The sequence below is a fragment of the Oreochromis aureus genome, linkage group 10 (assembly GCF_013358895.1).
Source record: "Oreochromis aureus strain Israel breed Guangdong linkage group 10, ZZ_aureus, whole genome shotgun sequence".
Classification (NCBI taxonomy): domain Eukaryota; kingdom Metazoa; phylum Chordata; class Actinopteri; order Cichliformes; family Cichlidae; genus Oreochromis; species Oreochromis aureus.
Genome location: NC_052951.1, coordinates 12,625,343 through 12,650,879, shown reverse-complemented (window position 1 = coordinate 12,650,879; position 25,537 = coordinate 12,625,343). Strand labels below are relative to the sequence as shown.

At 38.4% G+C, this 25,537-nt stretch overlaps 2 protein-coding genes across 2 annotated transcripts; one reads left to right on the top strand and one right to left on the bottom strand.

Moving 5' to 3' along the window:
- Positions 1-3,501: 3,501 nt before the first annotated feature.
- Positions 3,502-12,875, bottom strand: grk1b (G protein-coupled receptor kinase 1 b). The gene is made up of 9 exons (XM_031752553.2): positions 12,745-12,875; positions 10,498-10,558; positions 5,960-6,672; positions 5,352-5,479; positions 5,104-5,261; positions 4,745-4,828; positions 4,322-4,446; positions 4,028-4,229; positions 3,502-3,896 (listed from the first exon to the last, which is right to left on the bottom strand). The coding sequence occupies exons 3-9, from the start codon at positions 6,656-6,658 to the stop codon at positions 3,613-3,615; spliced, it is 1,680 nt and encodes a 559-aa protein (XP_031608413.1). The 5' UTR covers positions 6,659-6,672; positions 10,498-10,558; positions 12,745-12,875; the 3' UTR covers positions 3,502-3,612.
- A 5,091-nt stretch (positions 12,876-17,966) lies between these two features.
- Positions 17,967-25,500, top strand: slc25a35 (solute carrier family 25 member 35). The gene is made up of 5 exons (XM_031752525.2): positions 17,967-18,496; positions 18,611-18,676; positions 18,756-18,908; positions 21,138-21,272; positions 21,527-25,500. The coding sequence occupies exons 1-5, from the start codon at positions 18,125-18,127 to the stop codon at positions 21,695-21,697; spliced, it is 897 nt and encodes a 298-aa protein (XP_031608385.1). The 5' UTR covers positions 17,967-18,124; the 3' UTR covers positions 21,698-25,500.
- The last annotated feature ends 37 nt before the right edge of the window (positions 25,501-25,537 follow it).

Below are 25,537 nucleotides of genomic sequence, written 5' to 3'. Positions count from 1 at the left end.
TCTCCCCGACTGTCCCTGAATGTGGCTTCTCAGAATGAATGGTGATGTTTACCATCTTTGACTCAAGCAATTCTTAGTTTCTAAGAAACTTCAAATCACCCCTGAAAGTCTGTATCTTATCAAATGAGAATTGTCTTTTGCCGCCAGCAATCAAAAGCATAGTTCAAAGTACTGTCATATACTTACAGTACTGAAGAGGAATTACACTTTTAATCTTTTGTTAATGTTTTATCTCCCTGCCCTCCTCTCTATAAATTTAAATACTGATTTACTTGTGTCCGCACTGACCTCTTTGAAGGGAAAATTGAACTGAATTAAACAAATCAGAAGTAGCTGGACTTGATGTTTAAAATCAACCCTAACTCTAACCCCTTCATTTTCTTATTCAAGACAAAATAATTCAAGATACAATTTTATTTTTATTATTTCAACAATTTTAAGTGAAGGTGTTAAATTTCACCTAGTTATAGCAAGTTAATTTACTGCAAGCGTTGCATATCCCTTTCACGTTTCAGCTGTAATTACTGGATATGTGCCATGCTTTTCTACCCCTGGCTTTCAACTTTGACAGTGAAACAACATTTGGAGCAATGTATTTAAATCCAAGTTAGCTTCTAGGGAGGGTTTCCTATTCCACACCGTTCATAGGAGAGATCTGTAAATGTCATAAAGAAGCAGTCAATGGGGAGCAGCGCAGTCATTCAGTTAATGACAAAACTGCTGATAAGGTGTAAATGAGACATTCCTTAACTTTATTTCTGGATGATTATTTTACATCTAAATATAGCCAAAATCAAAGCACAGTCACTGTTTCTGACGTGTGTATGGGTGTGTGGTGATTTTTATCAGGTACATTGTGGTTATCTAATGATTAATTGACCTGTAATTAATAAGCTGAATTGCATAGATTGTTCCATGCTTCTCCATAGCTGGCTGTGCCAGCCACCATCTACTATTAGTAATATACTGACATATGGATGAATTTGCTCTGAAACGGTTTGCTTTGCTTCGAGTAAACTAGTGAGTAAGGAAGTAAATTCATTTATAAAGAAATTTTACATAGAAGATGTGACTGTAACAGTAGCTTCTGCACAAAATTCGCATGTGTAGCTTGAGACTATCTGAAGTGATTTTATTTGGTTGTCTATTTAAATGACTTTCATAATTGAAAATATTACTTAACTGAACAAAACTTTTGAAAATATCCCCTGTTTCAATTTTAGAGGATGATTCACATGTGGTTTGGTAATGTAGTAAATTCAGCAAAAGCCATTTAACAATGCAGCATATTTAAACCTCGGTCAGGTTTTGTGTGTTGAAGGTACCAAAATTTTGATGAAGTAACTGCGTCAGTACTGGTTTTACTACTACGGTACTCCACATTTCCCTATCTCTCTCTTTCTCTCTCTCTCGCACGTTATTATTTTTTTCCACAGGCAATCACCATAACCAGACAGCATGTGTGTCTGCGTGTAGGTGCGCTTGTTTGTTGATTACTTGCTAAACTAATGACAACACAAAAACTTCCAACATAGTGGTAGGTTCATCGTCCTGTCAAGCAACATTTGCTATGTAAAATTAAAGTTACAGGGTGATTGATTTTAAATTTCTTTCTCTGTACAAGGCTAAATTTCCTCTGAAGTACGTATATTCCAAAACTGATTGCAAAAATTGTGGAAAATTTGCATGTTAAGGTAACACGCAATCCATTTCAAGAGCATTACATTGCAAGATAGAACAACAATTGATAAACAATTAATAATACATGAATTTCCAATTATCTTGTAAAATATCACATAGTTGAAGTAACCAAAGCTGAACATATTGAAACACATACCTGTTTGTTTTTTTTTGTTTTTTTTAACAAAACAAGAACTTTTCATGAGGCTTAATTAGAAAGGAAAGTTATGGCAGTGGTTTTTAATATATACCTTCTCAATAACATAGTTTTCAATGTTGTACAAAAGAATAGAATGTTCCATTTGTGAAATTTTAAAGTAACATAGTGAAAGAGTTTATAAAGAACAAAGAAAAACTAAGATACAAATACAATACTATTGCCTAAAAAGTACTGCCCAGACAATGAGCGGCTCTGGTGGAGATCTGCACTCTCTCAGTACTTCTGGTCTTTGTCTTTTATATTGAATTGTTCACAAACAATTGTTTTTTTTTTTACATTTTTGATAGTTACTTGTCCTCAATAAATGGTAAGCTGCATTAACTGTTAGCGTTTGCATGTTCTCTCTGTGTTTTGTGTTTTGTTTTTTTTCTTCTTCATCTTCTTCGGTGTCCTCTTGACCAAAAACATGCGAGTTTGGTTAATTGGTTGGATAAGCATGGATTTTCATTTGAAGGAAAATCAATTATTCTTATCCTGCGTTAATCAAGGTAAATGCAACAGAAAAAATCATTCGAGTTTCAGAAATGTAGATAAAATAATTGAGAATCTGTTGATGTAGGGTTTGGTTAAAACATCAAAAAGAAAACAGATTTATTGCAGGTTTGTTCGGGGAACAAGTCATCAAATTTGTATCATGATTTTCATCATTATCAGATGGTTAATAATTTATTTCAATAATTACGCTGAATGGTGTAATTAAGGTCAGCATCAGTAAGAAACGTGTTCCACTCAAGACAGTAACATACTGTCCTGACCGACAGTGAGTCATTCATTTTTTTCAACTATTCTAGAAAATCCTTGTCTTTCTTTTTCTCAGTAAGAACAAGCCGACTTTGGAGAAGCCAGTAAATAATCAGTGAAATGTCAACACAGTTTTGCTGCAGCTGGTAAACGTGTAATGAAATTTAATCTGCTGATTTGGTCTCGGGCAGTACTGTTGTGTTGGTTAACACTGTAACCTAGAGAAGGAAGGTCTTGGGTTTGATTGTAGGCTGGGGCCTTTCTATGTGGAGTTTGCAACTTCTACCTCTGACTAGATGGGTTCACTCTGGATGCTCCGGCTTCCCTCCCACAGTCCAAAGACACTGATGGATGGAAGATTTGGTGTCCCATTCACATTGGCAAATAAAGTAATTTTTTTGGCTCTTCCCCATTTTGTCATAAGCACAAGCTGGACATTTGCTATATTTACTATCATTGTCACCATATATATTCATATAAATTCAAATGCAGGCCAGAAAGTTACAAATGAAAAGAACCAACATTTTCCCTTCCGAAGGTTTTATTGATTGCTTTTAACTCTTCCATCTAAAATGTTTCCTGTAATAATTACTTAAATCCTGTTTCTTAATAATAAATACATAAAGAATAAAAACATATTACTACAGTGTCAATACAGATTACACTGCATGTGATTTCTATACAGTTAGCTTTTCTATAATTACTGCATAAAAATCTTACCAATGCAATTAGTGCAACATACATATGTTTTGACAACATTATATTTCAGCTGTGTTATTTCACCATGCTGTACTTTTCTATATATTCTATAAATACTATAGATATTACATTATAAGTAGATAAAATATTTGCATGCAAATTCTACATAAATAATAACAATATAATATAAATTAAATACATCAATAACAGATTGTTGTACAAATTACTGATCTTAAAAATTAGAAGTATATCTGTTTCGCTTCCATCTAAATTCAAAGCAGCACACATCCCCCCCCTTTGGCTTCCACATAATTAGGGTCAAGGTCATTGGGCAACTTCCCCTTCTCTCCCCAGATATTCAGCTCTCCAAACACACCTGTCTCAATCATTTCCTCCTGCCAGGGTACTGGGACGTTGCCAGACGCAAAGTCATTGTAGAACTCGGCGTCCTTGTCATCCAGGACCACACCTTTGATTGTGCTGAAGGCACCCACATCATCAATATTTTTGGCATAGACCATTTTAGGATCGGGGACAAATGGAGGCGGTACCATTCCTTTAGATGAAACACACAAGATAAACGAATGAGCATCTTTTTGTTGCATCGTTTTCTTTTTGAAGTTTTTGTTTTTTAATAGACATGTAATTGGGAAATATGTGTGCTTGTCCATGATATTTTTTCATCACCTGCTTCTAGACGTCCCCAGTTAATGTCTTTGAAAAATGGCTGATTCTTGAGCTCTGCGCACTCGTTATTTTTGAAGCCCAGTCGTTTAGTCGGGTCCTTCTCCATCAGGCCCTCGCAGATGTCCTTGCATTCTTTGCTGAATTTTGGTGTGTAAGAAACTGGATCATTTAGAATTCTGCGAGTTACCTCTTCATTCTCAACCTGAAGAAACAACATTATATATGTTTTATTAGGCAGAGAGAACCGACAGTCGAGAAGGACAAGCAGGAGAAGAGAGGATGTATGTAAAGCACCTTTTCTCCTCGTACTCTAAAAGGTCCTTTGGCAGCAATCATCTCATACACCGTGACTCCCAGAGTAAAGTAGTCCACAGAGTAATCATACTGCTTCTTCTGAAGCAGCTCTGGTGCCATGAAACCTGTATTAACATGTAACACAGTTTCACACACAAGTCCAGAAATGCAGTCTACATGTTGGTAAAGATGTTTGAGCTGGCAGCATTAACCTAACGGCTACACTTTTTTCTCCAATATGATAGTTTTTACCCCTCAGCCCTGAAAGGCTTATGTGGGCAGATGGGCATTCACCCAAGTTTGTGAATGCACAAACCCGAGAACAAGGGAACATAAGATTTTAAAATTGATATCAAAGGTGTATCTAAGGAGGCTGATAAGTGCAACTTTATCTTCAGGTATAACAGGAGTTAAATGACTTACCTGGAGTCCCAGCATATCCAGAAGTTGTATCTTTTCCTGGTGGAAGTTCAACAGCCAGACCCAAATCTGACAGGCGGACATGTCCTAAGTAAAAAGGCTTTGATTACAGCAGTAGCATATGGACACTGAACAAAGAGTTTGGACATCATTTACCTACTACAGTAAGACACGCTGGTCATTTAGGGCTTTGTGATTGGGCACTACCTGCATGTGATTTCTCTTTAAAAAACAAAACAACAAAAAAAACAACCCTAATCTCAGGACAGGTTTGGACAGAAATTAAAAGATTTTGGCAGTGAATTGACAATATAAACAGACAAATGGAAAACAGATTAAGTGTTGCAGACTTAATACCTTACCTGCATCATCAAGAAGTACATTTTCTGGCTTCAGATCTCTGTATACGATTCTGTGCTGATGAAGGTGTTCCAGCCCACAGATGATCTGAGCTGTATAGAAACATGCTCTCTTCTCATCAAAACCAGGATTTTTTTCGTCGACGTTGTACATGTGAAACCTGCAAGAAAGGAAATAATATTGACTTTTTAGTCATAGTGTTTAGGTTGATGTGTGAATATCTTTGCTGTAACTGATTTTGATCTAGCACCTTAAATCACCACCATTCATGATGGTCATAACCAGGCAAAGGTCTGTCTTGGTCTGGAAGGCATAAGCCAGCGTCACAATGAACCGACTGTGAACTTTTGCAAGGATGCGCTTCTCCACAATTGCTCCCTAAAGAGAAATCAAACATTAGCAAACATGATTAACGCAACAAAACCAAGAATGTGCAATGTCAGGAGGCTCTACATCCAATGTCAAACCAAACAGATAATTTGTATTATTTTACTTCTAGAAATTAATAATAGACTGTTATACACAGGTCCATGTAAGCCAGAGAGATTCATTGCCCTTTTTTCCCCTTATATGACATTCTGTCTTACTACTGCAGGAAACCTAGAGAAGTAACAAATACTATTCATAATGGCTTTTGTATACTTCAAAGGACGCTTTGAAGGTTAACTTTCTGATTCTGATTTCTGATCTCAAAACTTTAAGATTGCAGGTAAAGTACATAAAGCTATGTGCATGTGCAGCCTGTGCTGAGAGCAAATCAACCATTGCTGAAAACACATGTCTAGCTGTATATGTTCATTACAACTCTGAATGCTTTCTTGACACAATGAGCCGCTTTGTGAAGTCTTAGCATTTTACCTCATAGCCTTTGCGTTTCTTCAGCCTCTTTTTGTCTAGCTTCTTGTTGGCATACATTTTGCCTGTTGCCTTTGCCTGACAAGCAAACACTTCGCCAAAACCTCCTTTACCCAGTACCCGGAAGTCCATAAACCACTCTTCATCAAACGGCTGGCTCTCCATCCATTTGAATTGAGCAAAACGCAGGAAGTACATGCTGTTCTTAAAGCCATCTACGGCCACTTTTTCCAAGTGCTTGAGCAGCTGTTGTTCACTCTCCTTAAATAAGTCACCACGGACATTCTTGAGGTCTTCTTTAACTCTAATGATGGCCTTCTCCTCTAGGAAAGTGCAAAAATTCTTTGAAGCTGATTGATAGTATTTATTGACTATCTTTTGAGCCTTCTGCAGTCTGTCCTTCTCTTGGCACACGACATATTCTTCAATGTCTTTCCACAGCTCTCCAGCATTTTTATGGGTTGCATCACTCTCCAGATATTGCTGGAAGAGACGCTTGCCGATGGGTTGCTTGACACACATGCTGTCAAAGGTGGTGTCTAGTGTTGCTTTCATGTGTTCACAATTTCTGATATGTGGGAGTTTCAGTCTGGCACGCATCTTTTTGTCACGCAGCGCAGCTGCTGAAGCTCCATCCATGCTGCCACGGGCTGACACATAGGCAGAGTTTGCCACTACAGTCTCCAAGCCACCGATGTCCATGGCTACACCTTTGTCTGGCAAATGAAAACAAAAATGTTATTAAAAGTGCTGGTAATAAGATTTTAATATATTGAAGGGGTAGCTAATGAAGATCAGTCTCTTTTGTAACACTGTCTTGAAAACTCCCTTATCATTCACTAGACTATATTACAATTCTGTACAATTTTAAATAAATATTCTGACAAAAAATAGAACCCATATCGCAAGTTGCAACAATGTTTAAATTACAAATAAAACAATGCAATGATTTTCATACATTCATAAACCAATATGCATTCGAAATAGACCAAATAAAACATCAAATGTTTAAACTGAGAAAATGTACAGTTTAAGAAAAAAAAACTGAGGCAGATATAGATTTGATGGCACATCTCTATTGTAATGCTGTAATAGATGCAGTATGCAGTTTAGGACTGTCCTACTGAAATATGCAAGACCTTCCCCTGAAAGGACACCGTTTGGATGGAAGCATTTGTTGTTCAGCACTAATGGTGCCTTTCCAGATTTTCAGGCTGTTAATTCCATAAGCACTAATGCACCCCAGACCATCAGAAGTCCTCGCCTTTAAACTGAGAGCTGAATACAAGCTGGATGGTGCCTCCCCTGTTTACTCCAGAGAATGTGGAATCCATGTTTTCCAAAAGAGAATTTCAAATTTCAATTTCTCTGCCCACAGAACAGTTTTGCATTTTCCTTGGTCCATTTGAAATGAGCATTGGCTCAGAGAAGAAGGTTACTTTTCTGGATCATGTTCACAAATGGCTTCTTTTTTGAGTGATGGAGCTTTAACTTGTATCTGTGGATGGAATAGTGAAGTGTGTTCACAGACAGTGATTTCTGAAAGTGTTTCTGAGCCCAGTCAGTGGTAATGCCTTTTTTTTTTTTTAATGCAATGCTGCTAAGGGCCTGCAGATCACAGTAATCCAATATTTGTTTTTGGCCTTGTTCCTGGCATACAGCGATATCTCTAGATTTTGAATCTTCACAGTTTTTCATTGAGGAACATTATTCTGAAATTGTTACACAATCTGTAGTCTTTTGCAAATCTGTGAACCTATGCCCATCTTTACTTCTGAAAAACTCTGCCTAAGATGTGCTTTTTATATCCAATCAAGTTACTGACCTGTTGCCAGTTAACTTAATTAGTTTTTCAGTGTTTAGTCAGCTGTTTCTTTTTAGTACCAACTTTTTAAAGACGTGTTGCTGCCATGAAATTCAAAATGAGCCCATATTTTTCTTGAAATAGTAAAATGCTTGAGTTTAAGCACTCAATGTTTTTTATGGTCTACTGTGAATAAAGTATGGGTTTACAAGATTTAAAAATTATTAAATTCTGTTGTTTGTTTGTTTTTTATAAATTTTTGTTAGCATCACTACTTTTGGGGATTTGCGGTTGTAAATAAATTAAGTAAATGTCAAAGCCATGAACTTGCCCTTCTAAAAATTATTTGCCCAATTTCAGTGTCAGTCATTACTCTGCTATGTGGCACTGGCTAATTAAAGGCACCTAAACAAATGAAGTGAGCTTGGAGAAAAGGTCAAGCATAAATTCTTTAATGAGACGGATAAAGAAAACTCTCTCTATTACACGGAAGCACAGTAAAATAGGGGGGAAAAATAGCCAGAGTTAACACTTAAGTGTAAATAAACACTGGGTAACATTTCTGTTTATTTGCACGACACACACAAATCATGATACAAGGTATGGTATCAAAAAATTGGTCATCATGTACTATCAAAAATTTTCAAAAAACAGTCTATCAGTGCCTGAAGGTTGCATTAAACAAGCTTGGATATATCAAGCAGCTCAAAAGGTGAAAACAAAGATGAACTGTTTTTGCAGCACATGAACTATGTCATAAAATTTTAACTGGATAAAAACATTGCAACAACATTCTTATCTAATAAAGATATAATGGCGGCATCGTGATGCAGGGCGTGAGTAGCTCATCACGATAAGGTTGAAGTGAATCAGAATACGTTATCTTATTCCTTTGTAAGCTGCCGGGGTAGTGTCGGAGTAGCTGTGTGCCATCTTAAATTTAAGTAAACGCTAAACAATGATACTAAAAATCTATTATCTGTTTCTATATCCATTTAGGTATGTTGTATGTAGGTAACAATCATTGATGGTGAAAATATTAAAATGCTGTTATATGCTGCACCCTGCTGTTCAAATGACAAAAGTGAATGATGAGGACTTCTGACAGTGCTAAACTTCGGGTGCTACAGCTGCATGACGATACAGTCACACAGGCAAAGGATTTAGGGGACCTGCATTTTATATAGACATAAATCTCTATATATTATAGAGTGATGTAGATGGTGTAGATTTATGTTAGGGGTAACATGAACTGCAAAATATGCTTTACGGATGCAGATATTAAAATTTCATATTAAAAGTATGACATTATTATTCCAAACATTCAATAGATTTTTTACTCTATCAATGAATAAATCTATGCCCAACTGAAATAAGAGTTTTGAGAACGACACAGATATTTGGTGATTTAAAAATCCAATATTCTACACCGGTTTTCTTTCACACACATGAAGCAAAAACAGATTTTGCTAACATTTGGTATGGGTTCTTATTTATTTACTCATTTATGCTCTGACTGGCTGCTCAGATTAACTCATTGTTATGCTTGTGGCGTTGCAAACATTTATGTTCTGTGGTGGACAAACTATAAAACATCAACACCCATAACACGGTTGAACCATGTTTCTTCTTCCCTTTCTTCCTTTATTATTTTTTATTCAACGGCTATCATAAATGCTGATAACAGTACATCGGCGGCAGATAACTAACATCGATCAGTAATATCAGCTTGTCAATAAACTGAGCTCTAAATTTATTACATTTATTTACTCTACAGTTCACGCGATTTATTTGTTCTTTGAATTAAGCTTCCTCTATTGCTAAGTGTTCGTCCAAAACCCTTTGATTGTTCACCCTCAAAGACTAAAGATAAGATTAATTCATTAAACTGTGACGTTGGACATTGTTTTTTTTCTACTGAAATATATATAAAAAAAAACTAGGAAAATATTGCCCCTGCAGCTAAATGGGACAGGAAATATAAAAGGGATGACTGGATTTGGCTTGACCTGGTACACTTCACAAATACTGTAACACTGTTGTGATACTGCTGGCTGTGTCGTAGGTATTAACACCCGCCATAATCGAATTAATCTTGGTTGTTGATACCGGGGATTTACATATACATGACCTCCTTGCTCTTAAACAGTTCTGTTAAGCAAATATACATAGCTATGCATATAAGGAAGAAACCCTGATGGTGCCAATACAGATTTTTATCTGTTGATTCTGTATAGCCACTGAATGCTATTGCTGACCCATTTAATTTTGAATGTAGCTCTTTCGGTGGTATTTATAATTACTTTTCAGGTTTTAATTATTTTTATGCTTCAGTGTCACCAGCACTGACTTTATAATGTACTGCAAAAACACATATATTAACATGATAACTCAGAGACAGGCATCGGCGTAACTTTGTGCTGAACATTGGGGCGGGGTCAAGATCTCTGTCTAAATAAATAAATAAATCTGGGTAAATTCCAAGATGATTAAACATCCAACTATTTTGCTGGTAATAACTGAAATGAGTAAAGAAAATCAACAGCCTATTTATGCAAGATAATTCATAATTTTATTGGGAGGGTTATATTGGTTGGGTCTGATTATTGGTGGAGGGGGGTCATAACCCCCCCTAACCCCCCTGGAAATTACACCCCTGGAGGCGGGAGAGGATGTCATGAGAGTATTTCACATTTGGTCAAAAGCTGTATTGACGTCACAAATATTTGATGCTTACCTGGTAAATTTCTTGAGCCGACACAGATGTACACTGCAACTTAGCTCGTGGAGGCAAACAACTGGAAGAAAGTAATTTTAATGCATCATGTGACAGTAGGGCAAATCTCATTAGGCTACGTTTTGTGTTAAAAGCAATAATTATTGTCACATTCAAAAAATGCACAATAATTATGTAAAAAAAAAAGATTTTATTTTATACCTAGGTACAGATGAACTCCAACTTACCTTGTTTTAAAGCAGCAAATTAAATCAGAGCTTGAAGCCAGCAAATTAAATCCAATTGAATGGCATCCAACATATATTTTCCTACTATTTTACCTGTTTGCCTTCTATTAATTAGAATATGAGCACTAATGTACAGCTCTGGCCTGTCGGTGTCTTGAATAAACTTGCTCTCTCCTCTTCTCGTCACAGTATGATGTGTTGGACAGGTCAGTGTTTCAGGTTAAGGTTTACTTTGCACCTGAAATCCTCCTTGGTGGTGAGGATTACACCCTGACATTATTGGAGTGAGCAACTTGGCAGAAGCCACTGGTGAGTATTGGGGTGAGTATCTCAGACTGTATTGTTATTTATAACTGTCCTATTTTCCTTGTCCAAGGTACATTGTCATATGTGAATCATACCAATGAGAATTAGAGAATAACATCGTTACAAATTTCACGGCAACATGGTGTATTGATTGGCAGAAGAAGCAGGTTGAAGAGAAATATAATGGATTATCTCCTCAGGGTTTATGCGAGAGCAAAACACCGCAGCATTTGTTAATGAAAACTTTGAGGAATGTTATTTCTGTATGACTTTAGCTTCATGGGTAAATGGCATTTATACTCATTATGTATGTGAATTCAGATCTTTGCAGAAGCATTTTAATTTGCTTGAACAGGTGAGAAAGAGATTATGTGGGCACATGGCAGGTGATAGGATTTGGGAGGTTGCTGAGGAAATGGAGAAGAAGGATTTAGATCATCTACCTAAAGAGGACAGAAACAACAGAATAAACAATGAGTTGCTTGCACAGCGTAGCTGTTGGGAAAATGGGCTTTGATTGAGCAGAAAAGTCAGTGTACATAGTTGTGTGTTATAGTACTATTCTTGTAATGTTGATTTTAAAATTAAATGTGACACAATTCATTCTTTAAAGGTAAATGCTCTAGCCAACAAGTAAATTTACTCAACTACACTTGACACATTATGGGACTGCAAGCAATTGCATTTCTCTTATTGCAAAAGTATTTAATGTCAATATAAAAACTGTTACAATATTGATCTTTGTGCCAAGAAGAAATAAATGTATTGTAATGTATTGTAAGCTTAATTTTTTAATTTTCAATTTTTTGCATTATATGAGAGTGGCCCTTTATCCCTTTATTTGATAAGATAAGCAGAGAGGAATTTTTACAGTTCACGATCTGATGTGGTGGCATAGTGCAGCCACCACAGCACTAGTTCTGTACGCCTATACAGAATAAGCAGCTAAATAAAGAAATAATAGTAGTAACAGAAATTGTGAGTCTGTTTGGCTGTTTTAAATCTTACGCTGTGCATCAAAAGGCCCTCGGCACAAATCCTATTTAAAAGGGGTTGAGGTGAAACTGTTTTTGCTGTCACGTCTAATCCAGCTCTGTGATGAAAAACAAACCCACCGACCCAGACGGGGAGGTTAATCAAATTAGTCCAAAGACCGTGACAGTCTAGAGGATCTGACCACTTTGTTTTCATTTGTGAAATCAAAGGTGATGTCACAGAAATGATAATCATCTGGAAAAACATCCCTCTTATTTGGGTTTTATGCTCATTCTTCCGTTGTCCTGTCACAAGACAATTTTATCAACTACAATATATTCAACTACAATAAGACCATTTAATTAATTTTGTGTTAAGATCCCATTATATTTGCAGTACATACACTTTTGAGCTGTTAAAATATTCGTGATCCTCACGCAGCTGAGCTGTAAGTGTTCTTCATCTGATTAAACAGAGATGTGATTAAAAACAGCAGTGGAAGTCGCTGTTCTATCTCACGCAGTAATCTCTAATTGAGATCAGTGAAGCTGCCCTAGTTACCTGGTGTTTCCTTATCTAACTTTAATTCAATGACACACATTTTACAGTGAGGTCAGTGTCCTTAACAGAAAGGTAAATCTATGTTTACTGCAAAAATTCTAAAATGTAAACATGTAACTCAAAAGAGGATTTACTTCCTTTAATGTCATTAAATACATTGCCAAAAATGTTCACTTACCCATCCAAATGCTTAAATTCAGGAGTTCCAATCACTTCCATCAGTTACCTAGGGATGCAGAGTGCTTCTGCAAGCATTTGTGGAAAAAAATGGGTCACTCTCAGGACTTTAGTGAATTCCACTGGGGGTACCATGACAGGATGCCACATGTCTGTCTGGCTGCAAAGGATGGGCCACATCTTATTAAACCCTGTAGATTAAGAATGGGATGCCACTCAAGTTTATATGCATGCAAAGGCGGACAAGCAAGTACTTTTGAAAATATAGAGTACATTTAGAATGGATGGAAACCTTTTAGTTTGGTGTGTCTGATGTATTATAGTATGGTAAACCTGAGTTCTGAAGACATGGGTATTAACCAGAGCAATGACCTTAGTGATAGACACTATTTGAAAAAGCATTAAGATAAAGTCAAAAAGGTTTGCTTGAAGTTCTTACAAATGTATTGCCAATAATATAACACGTATACAACTGTTCACAGCCTTTGCCATGATACTCAGGCAGGGCTCTAGAGTGCGACTAATTTGGTCGCAAATGCGACCAAACTTTTCAATGGTGCGACTAAAAAAAATCTTGTTCGGGTAACAAAAAAATTAAAAAAAAAATCTCTGCAACTCTCCGTGTGGTCAACAACAGACACACATTATGCCCCTATCATGGACTAAACCAATCAGAGATAGTCAGGGGCGGGACCGCTCTGATTGGCCGTGGTCCAGTTGAAAGTGCAGGTGGAAGAGAGAGGTGAGTAGATTGAATAAAGCGATATCAATTCATTAAATCCTGAATCGACTTTTAAATATAACTGTGTTTTGCCAGAAACGCCAGATTCTCACAAAACTATTTCAACAACCACCAAACAGCAAATGAGAGCAGGTACACGGATTCCACACAAAGAGTGCAGACCCGACACATCAGAATCAGCTTTCTCTTTCTCGGCTTTCTCACCCAATGGCACGTAGACGGACACGCCGTCGGAGCTCACCGATTCTGATGCGTCGGGTCCGCGCTGTGTTTACGTCTTTTTTGCGCTAGAATCTGAGCTGCAGGTTTTGTCTCTCTCCAACCAAAATTCGCCGAGCCAGCAGCAAAAGAAGCAGCAAACTACGCTTCACATTTGATAAATGTCGTCATGAATTCCCTTTTACTTTTGCTGTTTTGCTTTCACCACAATAAAAATCACACTTCATGCACAGCTCTCTCTCTCTCTCTGTGTACTTCAAGAACAGTTTCCCGTCTCAAATCTCTGTTTTCTGCATTATTCATTGGCTTATTACCCACCAGTCTACTGTTGTTTACAGCGCTGTCGGCTGTCTTTTTCTTTTCTTTTCTTTTTACTTAAATGACCTCGGACAAGAAAGCCTAATTTCTGCTGGTCAACACTGAAGAAATTTAAACTTTTTAAAATTACACAAAATTGCAAAATATTGCAGAATATTTTTAAGGTTATCTGCTATAAAAATCCAGGCCAGGGAAATCTCCTTCATGTTTTTCTGTGTTTTATTCTCAGTTACTTTCACACAAAGGCATCTGCTGTGATGTTCACAATTCTGATGAAGTCTCACATGTATCAGTACTGATAAATGATCAGAATTATAATATTTCTGACTGTCTGAGGCAAAATTGAATCGAATCAGGAGTATAGAATCGAATGGATTATAGAAATCAGTGATGATGCCCAGCCCTATTGAGTAGCCTAGGCCCGACAGAAGTGGATGTAGCTGTGGGTAATAAGAAAAGATGAAAAGAACTATTGATAACTTTTGTGTTAAGTTAAGGCCTGATCTGTCTGAAATTCATAGGCAGTGCTCTGACACGGAGCCATCAATCTTTCAACGCTGAAAAAGCACAGTGTATCCAGAAAACACATTATATGCTGCAATAAATGCATGGCCCAACTGTCCCCTCTCCCCACTGCCTTTCAGCAGCAGGCAGCAGCAAACAGGTCGTCAGAGGAGGCCGAGATGATGATTAAGTTTAACATTTTCTACAATATTGCCAAAGAGTGAGAAAACACTTTAAGTACAAGATTGTTAGTTAATCATTTACCAATGAATATTGTCTGTATGGACAGCAATTTCCCCCCCAAAAAAGTGCACATGTAAAACTGTTAAGCGATTTGAGTGCGCCTAACTTTTGTCCGGTGCAACCGTGGCAAAAAGTTAGTCTAGAGCCCTGTCAGGTATATCCTGTTTCCACTGATCATCTGACAGTTATTTCTACAAGCCGACTGGAGTCCACTTGTGGTAAATTCAGTTGGTTGAACATTAGTTGGTAAGGCACATACCTGTCTATATAGGGTCCCATAGTTGACAGTGTATGTTAGAGCACCAACCAAGCCATGACGTCCAGGGAATTGTCTGTAGACCTCAGAGACAAGATTGTATAGAGGCATTAATCTGGGGAAATATATGGAAAAAAAATCAATTCTGCAGCACTGAAGGTCCCAATGAGCACAGTAACCTCTATCATCCACAAATGAAAGAAATTTGGAACCACTAGGATCTTTTCTAGAGCTGGCCTCCCAGCCAATCTGAGCAATGGAGGTAGATTGCTCTGAGATTGATTTCTGCTGTTTTAGTGTAACACTGAGGCCTGTGGGAGCACTAAAATTTCAAATTCTTGTGTAAGACCTGTACATGTGGTTTTTGACAGTAAAGCTGACTTTGACTTTAAGAAGGACCTGTATTGGGGAGGCAGCTACGAACCTCATGGTCACTCTCACAGAGCTCCAGCATTGCTCTGTGGAGAACCTTACAAAAGGACACACAAGGCAACTGATGGACTCTCAGACCACGAGAAACAAAATCTGGTCTGATGAAACAAGGATCAAATTCTTTTTCCTGGCCAATATTCAATTCAATTCAATTCAATTTTATTTATATAGCGCCAAATCACAACAAAAGTCACCTCAAGGCGCTTTATATTGTACAGTAGATACAGAGAAAAACCCAACAATCATATGAACCCCTATGAGCAAGCACTTTGGCGACAGTGGGAAGGAAAAACTCCCTTTTAACAGGAAGAAACCTCCAGCAGAACCAGGCTCAGGGAGGGGCGGGGCCATCTGCTGCGACCGGTTGGGGTGAGAGAAGAAAAACGGGATAAAGACATGCTGTGGAAGAGAGACAGAGATTAATAACAGATATGATTCAATGCAGAGAGGTCTGTTAACACATAGTGAGTGAGAAACGTGACTGGAAAGGAAAAACTCAATGCATCATGGGAATCCCCGGCAGCCTACGTCTATTGCAGCATAACTAAGGGAGGATTCAGGGTCACATGGTCCGGCCCTAACTATATGCTTTAGCAAAAAGGAAAGTTTTAAGCCTAATCTTAAAAGTAGAGATAGTGTCTGTCTCCCGAATCCAAACTGGAAGCTGATTCCACAGAAGAGGGGCCTGAAAACTGAAGGCTTGAAGGCCTGAAGCAGGATTATGAATTCAATTCTGGATTTAACAGGAAGCCAATGAAGAGAACCCAAAACAGGAGAAATCTGCTCTCTTTTTCTAGTCCCTGTCAGGACTCTTGCTGCAGCATTTTGGATTAACTGAAGGCTTTTCAGCGAGTTTTTTGGACATCCTGATAATAATGAATTACAGTAGTTCAACCTGGAAGTAATAAATGCATGAACTAGTTTCATCCCAACACCACATCTCCATCTACAGTGATGGCAGCATCATGCTGTGGGTATGTTTTTTTTTATTTTTTTTAGCCACAGGAACTGTGAGAAAAATGTCAAGGTTGAGGAAAAAGACCACAGAGTGGGTGAAAGGTCATCTTCAAACCACCTTAAGTACACAGAAATAATAACAAAGGAGTGGCTTTGCAACCAGAGCCCAGATTTGAACCCAACTGAACATCTTTGGAGAGATCTCAAAATAGCTGTGGAACAACACTCCCCATCACACATGATGGAGCTTGAGAGGTTCTGCAAAGAAGAATGGGAGAAACTGCCAAGCTTGTAGCATCATACTAATTAAAAAGAAAAGAGTAATTGATGCTTTAACAAAATATTGAACAAAAAATTCTGAAATTAAATGTAGTGTATTAGGTCAGTGTTTCCCAACCACCTTGCCGCGAAATGATCAGGTGTGCCGTGGAAGATTATCTGGTTCCACCTGAATTAGTACTGAAAGCAATCGGCGTGAGTAACGGGCAGAACAATTACATTCTCTTCCACTAGAGGGCAGTATAACCACCTTCTCTAATCAAATGGGTTGGCAACTTGCAGTAAAACAGATGAAGACGAAGAATTAAAAAGTCATGCTGTGAGACGACGCAGTGCGTAATAGCAATAGATAAAGTTGGAAAAAGTAGTCAGTCTGATCTGGGTCCTGGAGAAAATTCCAACCCACATGAAGGCCCTTGCATGAGTAGTGGTCAGAAGAAAGCAAAAAGGTATACTGTGGGGACAAACCGAGCCAATTCCGCTATATACGGGGAAAAATTATCAATATGCTTTTTGTGACATTTTTGTTTGGTGGTGTGCCGTGCGATTTTTCTAATCTGAAATATCTGCTGTGGCTCCAAAAGGTTGGGAAACACTGTCTTAGGTAATAGTTCCTATTTTTTCCTTTTAATTATGGCTGGACGCAAGTAGCTCTAATAGGATTTATCCAAAAATTGTCACATCAGGTAATTCAAAACAATGGGTGAACTGGTCATCTGGTCGATCCAATCTAGCGCCAGCAATCGTTAATCCAATCACGTCTATCTGTCTATTGTGACTGTTGTTAACCGAGCACAAAGAATCAGGACAAAATTCATTGGCTGAGCAGAGACGCGTTACATGAACTACGTAGCACGCACCAGTACCAATCTCTAACATGAGATGTTTAAGGGCCAGAAAAAGTGTACGATGAAATTTAAAGGCAACAAAATCCAATTGATGGATAGATATTTAACTAGTATGGTGGTAACCAATATGGTATTTAACAGCATTCTGTTTATATTTTTTAATGTCCATTTATTTTAATTTCACTGCGCATTTATAAATCTCCAAATGGGTGTTGTCGTGTATTAAAAAAATGGTAGCACGAGTGAATATGATTTCACGGAACAGAAAAATAAAATGAAATCACGCATAAGTTGAAATTCTCTAAATTCCGCAGTTGGATATGTCTGTTTGTTGCTGCCTTCAGCATATGAGCGATTTTTCTTATTTCGTGTATCGAAATTTTGAGATTACGAGGCGCATTGAAGTACTCCTATGTCTTCTCCTATGTGTACTCAGCTGTCGTGGTTTGTACGGGTGTGCTGTATGTGGGAGGGGGTAGCTGCTTAGTAAAAGTCCAGGGATGTGAAGGACGGGACAGACTGGAGGCCGGTCTGAAGCGTGCATCTGTCGTCCCGCCGGTCGTCGCTCGGTCGGTCTGTCGTGATGGATTTCGTGCTGAGCGGAGTGGCGGCATGCGGAGCCTGTGTGTTCACCAACCCGCTGGAGGTCGTCAAAACTCGCATGCAGCTTCAGGGAGAGCTAAAGAGCCGCGGATCCTATCACATTTATTATCGCAACGTCTTCCACGCTTTTTATACTATCGGCAAAGTGGAAGGACTGGTGGGATTACAGAAAGGATTAGTCCCCGGGCTGTGGTATCAGTTTTTTATGAATGGAGTCAGGCTCGGGTCGTACGCCATCATAGAGTCCTCGGGTTACATCCACACCAATGGAAGGGTCAACGCTGTCAAAACCACAGTAGCAGGGGCTGTGGCTGGAGTGGTGGGAGCTGTGATGGGCAGCCCCATATACTTGGTCAGTAGCTGGCTTTGCCCACTTGCCTTGTGAAAAGTTATCAGGCGTGACCTTAAAGTGAGCTGTGACTTTCAACTGTGGTCAATGATAAACTTAAATTGTCTCCACTGACAGGTGAAGACTCACCTGCAGAGCCAGGCCACCTCCTCTATCGCGGTTGGTCATCAGTACAAGCACCAGGTAACCTAAAAAAGTGAATGTGCGAATATGAGTGGGAAGCATCAACAGTGTCCTAAAATGCTGCTCCTCTTCACCACAGGGGATGACCCACGCCCTGGTTGCCATCTACAGAAATCATGGCATTCTGGGACTGTGGAGGGGCTCTAGTGCTGCAGTGCCGAGGGTCAGCGTGGGGTCGGCCGCTCAGCTCTCCACCTTCTCCTCCTCCAAGGAGCTCGTCATTGACCTGCAGGTTGGTGTGTGGCTCGATTTGCTTTTGACATGAAAATGAGGTAGAAGGCGGCTCACAGAGGGAGTTTTGTTTCATCACTACTCCACCATGTGTGCGTATTTTCCATATGTCCACACTGTTTAAAATAAACATGACTGTTTTTTAGAGTCTGCTTGTATAGTGAGCGTGTCGGTTGGGTAACACCTCTGAACACTCCTTATTTGCATTCTTGTCTAATTACAAGACCAAATCAGAACTAGAGGCTTGAGAAGGTGATTTACAGTCAGTAGCTGTTTACAGGCTCCTAAAGCGCTCACTGTAACACTGACAAAGCGCTCTGTACTGCACTCCTCTGGACTAGAAATTCAACACCTTTTATTGGCCCCCTGTTGAAAACACGAGGCTTACGTAACTAGAGCATCACTCTGTATGATGTAAATCAGTGACCCAGCTCTAGTTTAAAAAAGGAGTTCCTTAATAAGAAATTCCCAAACAATTTATATATAAAAAAAATCCTTACATTTGTGTATACTTTTAATTTACTACTTCCTTGGTTAGGCCGACTTACTTTACGCTGTCCTAACTGGTTGGTTGTGTGAGTAAGGATGGAGGTGGAATTGAACATACCTCCCATCATCTCAGCCATTACCTCATGCATAATTACCTTTATTAAACCAGAGAAGAATAACTTTGTATTTAGAATAGAAAAGAATAAAATTGCCCTTTGTTGTCATTGTACATGTACAGCAAAATTGTGGGTGCTTCACACTAACTGTGCCAGAATAAAATAACTAAAAATGGAAAAAACTGGAAACATGTACACAATCAAGAGGGATAGTTGAACTTCTATGAGAGTTCAGACTATGACTATTTTTGGGTGTTATAGTGGTCATTGGGCAATATATTCTTTCTTTCCTGTCCTCCTCAGTGAGTCATGCTTTCTGTCTTTCACAGTGTGCTTCATAAGGATGGACAAATTGGCTAATGATTTCAAACAGATGGTGGGAACTGAAGCGGTACATGCGGTTTTGGATTTGTCAAAAAATAGAAGAGATAAAATTATTGCTGTAGAGTTAAAAAAAAAATGCTGACATGCTAGATTTTGAGTCAAAACATTGCAAGATGTTGTGCAAAGCTCCCTCCATCATATGGGTTGTGCTACAACCGGGCTGACACTTTGCATTAGACAGCTCTCTCTTCCATCATCAACAAATACCAAATAAGGGGATTTCTTTTGGGAGTCCAGAAGCCCAGAAAAGCTTTAGTGGATTAAGCAAGAAGTGTTGAAGCTACTGGGGACCGCACAGTTCCCCAAAACTGTACTTAGACATGTTGTATTGACAGTGATGTTTATACCATGAAGCAAATTTCCTCTTTTGTGTCCAAGAAAACAACATTTTTATATTACTTTGTGTCCTAAAATACATGATTACTTATGCTGGGCATACACTGTGTGATTTTTTTTTCAGTCGCGTTATTCAGCTCCTGCTCAAATTGTACGATTGAATCGCAGGGGTGAGAAGTTCATAGGTCACGATGCAACTTTGCTAAATTCCAAATAATAAACATTGACCAGGCGGCTGCAACTGAGCAGCAGTGTCCATCCAACTCTTTTCACGGTTGGTGCGGTCGTGATAATTTTGTGAGGCCACATCGAAAAGGCTTGGACGAGCTTGCCAAAGTTCTACAAGTTGTGCCTCCATCGCTTGTGTCCAGATCACACGTTGCACTGCCGCGCTACTCCGTCGTTCTACTTCCATTTCTGTTTGTGCGTGCACAGTGTGAGAGGCTGCGTTGACACCCTCACAAGGGCCGACAGAATTTCAAACAGGTTTGATTTTCTTGCGACCATACGATTGATGATCGGGAGCTGGTCGTGAGGTGTTAATTGCTTCTCGTTACCTCATGTATGCTACACGATACACGACACGATTAAGGTGATTTTTTTAAATTACAATATGTGTTAAACAAATAAAATTTCATATATCCAAACTTTGGGCTCTATTAGCAGGTGAATCGGAAGGTGCACGGTAACTTGAGATGGAATGACCTCACTAATAACAGAGCCTCCTTCCTCTGTTTCGTTGCACGTGACCGTGCAATTATGAGGAGTTAAAATTAGAAGTGGCTGCACACGTGCTGCTACCTTGATAATGACTTATTCCTCTGCTTCTACTGCAACCGCAGGCCCACGTGTGCACGCTCTCTAAACCTGTCCATCCTGTAATATTATTTTCTTCCGTTGCCAAGGTGTTTCCAGCGAACAGCTGGCTGGTGGCCCTCAGCGCCGGCATGATCAGTAGTGTGGTGGTGGTGCTGGCTATGACTCCTTTTGATGTGGTGAGCACGCGGCTCTACAACCAGCCCGTGGATCATCTGGGCAAGGTGAGCACAGGGGCCAGATTGGGGAAGTATGAAGTGAAGGGAAGATCCTAGCTCATGGTGTAGTTGATATGTTTTCATTGTATTCATCCTCTGTGAATCCCTCATTGTGTCATCTCCCATTTGTGTGGGAGAAATTGTTGGTGAACTTGCTTCACTTGGTATCAAGCTCCAGATTTAGACAAGGAAAATTGCTTGAACAAAAGAACAAGGGGGGGTGGGTCTAGAACAAGAACAATCATTCTCTTGTTTTTTAGGGTCAGCTCTATAAAGGATTTACTGACTGCTTTTCCAAAACCCTGAAGAAGGAGGGATTGACGGGGCTTTACAAAGGCCTGGGAGCGTCTTATTTCCGACTCGGTCCACACACCATTCTTTCGTTGTTTTTCTGGGATGAACTGCGCAAATTCTACCAGCCGTTCAGATAACACCTGGGATAAAGACACTGGAAAATGGGTAACTCATTACGTTCTGAGTGCAGAAGGTTAAATGAATCATCATTTAATGAGTTTATGATTATCAGGTGAATGGAAAAACTTGAAGGTGTTCTAGAGCAAAGGTAATGTTTTACACTCCAGTTAAAAAAACACTTTAGAGTCAAATGTGTCAAGAATGAAGGTAAAAATGTTAAATTATTGAGCTGCTGAAGGATTTATTAACTGCACTTGTCGTGTAGAACCATACAGTATGCTGTATGTCCTCCAGAGGAAATTCAACACTGCAACTTTTCTATAGCTCTTAAACTCCCGTGTGCTGAGGATACGAGGTCAATGTCCTATTTTTATTCTGTGTGTCTGGGAATTAGCAAAATCTGATTGTGATACAAATTCCCTGCAGCAGCCTTGTGCTTGTTTTCAGGTGATGAAGAGTATTCTGTACTGTAGCAACATAGTTCATCATTTTGGCCTTTAGCAATTTCCCTAAAGCAACTTTGCCTTTGACTCATTAAAGCCAATGAGAACCGGTTGATAACTCACTCGCCAGTGAGTCAGCTGGTTGCAAAACCAAAACTTCTTTAAACTTTTTTTAGGTCTATGTAGAGTTTCCTAAACTTTCTAAAGACTGCAAACATGCCAGGCTCAAGTTTTGTGAACTGTATATAATTGAGTCTTGAGTTTGAGTAGGTCAAATGCATTCTAGAATATATTTACTGTGAAACAGCCTTTTCCAGCCTTACAAAAGGATAAATATGTAATGTGGTTAAAGGTAACTCTAGGACAAAGGCTTTGTTTCAAAATGACTTCTGCAGCAGACTGATTTCCTCTTTGGGTGAAGAAAGAAAACTCCACTAAAATGAAATATTTTAGGCCAAAGCGAGTATACAGCTGATCCAGTGGATCTGCCAAAAAAACAGGATGTGAAAGCCTACGTCAGCATGTGGTACTGTACAATAACAGGAGCCGTTACTCTTATTATACACATCAAAGCGGCTTCCTCCATTAAATTAGACAAATTACAACAACAAAAAACTGCACATTTTTCATTCCCATACATGACACATTTCATAAAAAGTATTGTGTTTAGACATTGATGGGGACGGCCCCCTTTTTTCTAAATGTGAATGGATTTATTAGAGTTTTATTCTATAACTGCACTGGTACATTTGTTGACTGTGCAAGTGCGGGTTAAAGTATTTCACTGTCATATTAATTTATTTGTGACGTTTAAAGTTGACAAAACATTCGAACATTCAATTAATTATTCCGTGAGTTAGAAACCTTACTGCTGCTCTGCTAAAATGTCCTGGTTAAGCAAAAAGCTAGTTAGTGAATAGTGTGCCTTAATAAACCTTTAAGAATAAAAACAGTCTATTTTAATATGTTACAGACGTGACGTTTATCAGCTCGTCCACTGCCTGAGTGGACTGTCCATCTGCTTGAGTTTTGGTTCTATGAAGCGTTTATAATTGAGCCCAACAGTCAGATTACCATGAAATGGAAACTGTTGGTAACATTTTGAAATTCCACAAAACTGCTGCCCAACCTGTGATTTTGATGCTTGCTTAATAAGTGTAGGATGCCCATGAATTTATTTATACGAGCATTATTAGTTATTCCCGACCACCTTTGAATGCAACAGCGCAACGTGACTGTCATGATACATGTAACAAATGTACTGTAGCTCTACAAAGAGAGTTCCCTGAAGTTTGTGACAGAAGGCAGGAAACTGTTATTTAAGTTTATTTAATATTATGAAGGTTTGAACTTTAAAAGAATTGAGTTTTGACAATTTTTCTGTTTTTAAACTTTTTCTTGATATAATTATGCTCATTTGTTCTTTGTATATGGTTCCTTATGGAGTTTGTTTTTTGTGTAAGGGAACATGATTTTTTTTTTATTTTAATTGTTAAGGTAGTATTGATAGGTGTACTAGGCAGCAGTACGGCATATTCAAATACTGATGGAACAATTTTAGGGTGGATCAAAACATAATGGTACTGTGGTCTTTGCATGGAGCCCAGAGGGAACAGGGATTCTTCCACATCTGTCACTTCAGTGACTTCTGTTAAACAAAAGTTGTGCCAAAAGTTGCACCATTAACACTTACCAATCCAGCTCGATTTTAGTGCACTGCAGTTCACTACCTTAGCTTTTAGTTATGATAAAGTCAGATTACAGCAAACTGAGCTGTTTGAATGCAAACCTGTATTTGGACTTTTCTCTACAGTCTCAGTAAATAGAAAGATTAGTGGATAGTTTTAGGAATAAAAACTTTAGAATTGATACAGAGGCCTTGGAAAGGGAGCGATTTGATGCTCAAACACTATAAATGCAAAAAAACGCATTTTTGTATCAACACTTCTGTTTGGAAATCTTTCAGCTCATTTCTTGGTGTTTCTATTATACGATATTTGCCAACGTTTAAACCTCATGACAGTTCTAAAAGTTGAAGTGTGATCGGTCATTTCATGGAGCAGCTGAATGTTAGAAAATAATTTTCCAATGTGGTTCTTTGATATGTGAAATGGAAGTGAAGAGCAAATAAACTCAGACTTTTATTGTCCAACAGTGTGGTGGTTACTCGCTTTGTTCAACAGTGTTGAAAATGTAACATTTCCTGTGTGTTATTCTCAAACTTTACTGCATATGTCTTGTAGTACATTTATTTCATTTTCAAGATTTTCCACCGTTGAGCAGCAGCGAGCTGGAGTTTCTTTTCCTTAAAAGAAATGAAGTCATGAGGCCGTCTTCCCACCGCTACATTGAAGAACTGGTGAAGTGATGAAGTTTCCCATCAGCTGGTAGAGAACAGAAAGTGCTGGACAAAATTTCTTAAATGACAACATTGCCCTGCTTGGCAGGTGACTTAAGAGGACTTATGAAGAAGCATGCTAACGTTTTCTAATTGGTAATGTTACGGTACTTATTACTGGATATTTTTTCCGCGTGACTTTCTTTGTGCATGACTGGATGTTAGTTGCACCTCAAACTGGCAGTTAAGGTTAACTGTTCTGTGAATGCCTGATATCATAGTCCTGAAAATCACCTGTGTCAAGCTGCAACGTGACTCCTACTGCAGGAAGTAGAGATAATTATGTGTACACATATGAAAAGCGCCTTCGGCACAAGGGTGATTGAAGGTGACGTGCCTTTAATACTGTACACTTTTAAAAAAATTACTGAGAAAAACAGTTGACCAATATTTCACAGTTACACAATACTGTGCAAAAGTTCACGCCAACCCTTATTTCTTCATATTTTGCTGGCGAAAATGAAAATCCAGTGTAAAAAGCAAAAATAGAGTTTGTACAATTCTAACCTCGTCCATATATACTGATGATTTGAACTAAATAGAATATAGAATTTGATTTCATCTCTTCATAAGACCTGCTGCCACTGATTTTCAGTCCAGTCCTTGTGTAGTTTCGGATACCTCAGCAAAAAGAAAGTCTTCCTCCTTGGAGGTAAAAATATAAAAAAGGATGAGTGGCTCAAGTGTTTAAATAAAATTCAACTCGCACTATATTTAAATCCATACTGAAATAAGGAACCTCATAAATAATAGTTATTAAATGGTTTATATAATAGATTTTTGTGTTCTCTTCCAAAATAGTAGAATTAGGAAATAACTGTCTGAACAAACACAAACACTGGTGGCTAAAAATACCTGAAGATCAAGTTAGATTGCACTACTCTATAGTTAATCATAGCAGTGTGACTTGTATAGGTATGTGTCAATGGAAAATTGTACTTAGTAGTCAGTATAAGCTTTTAATGATATAAGTTTGCATATGATAGAATACTGTATGTTGACCTCTGATGACTTAG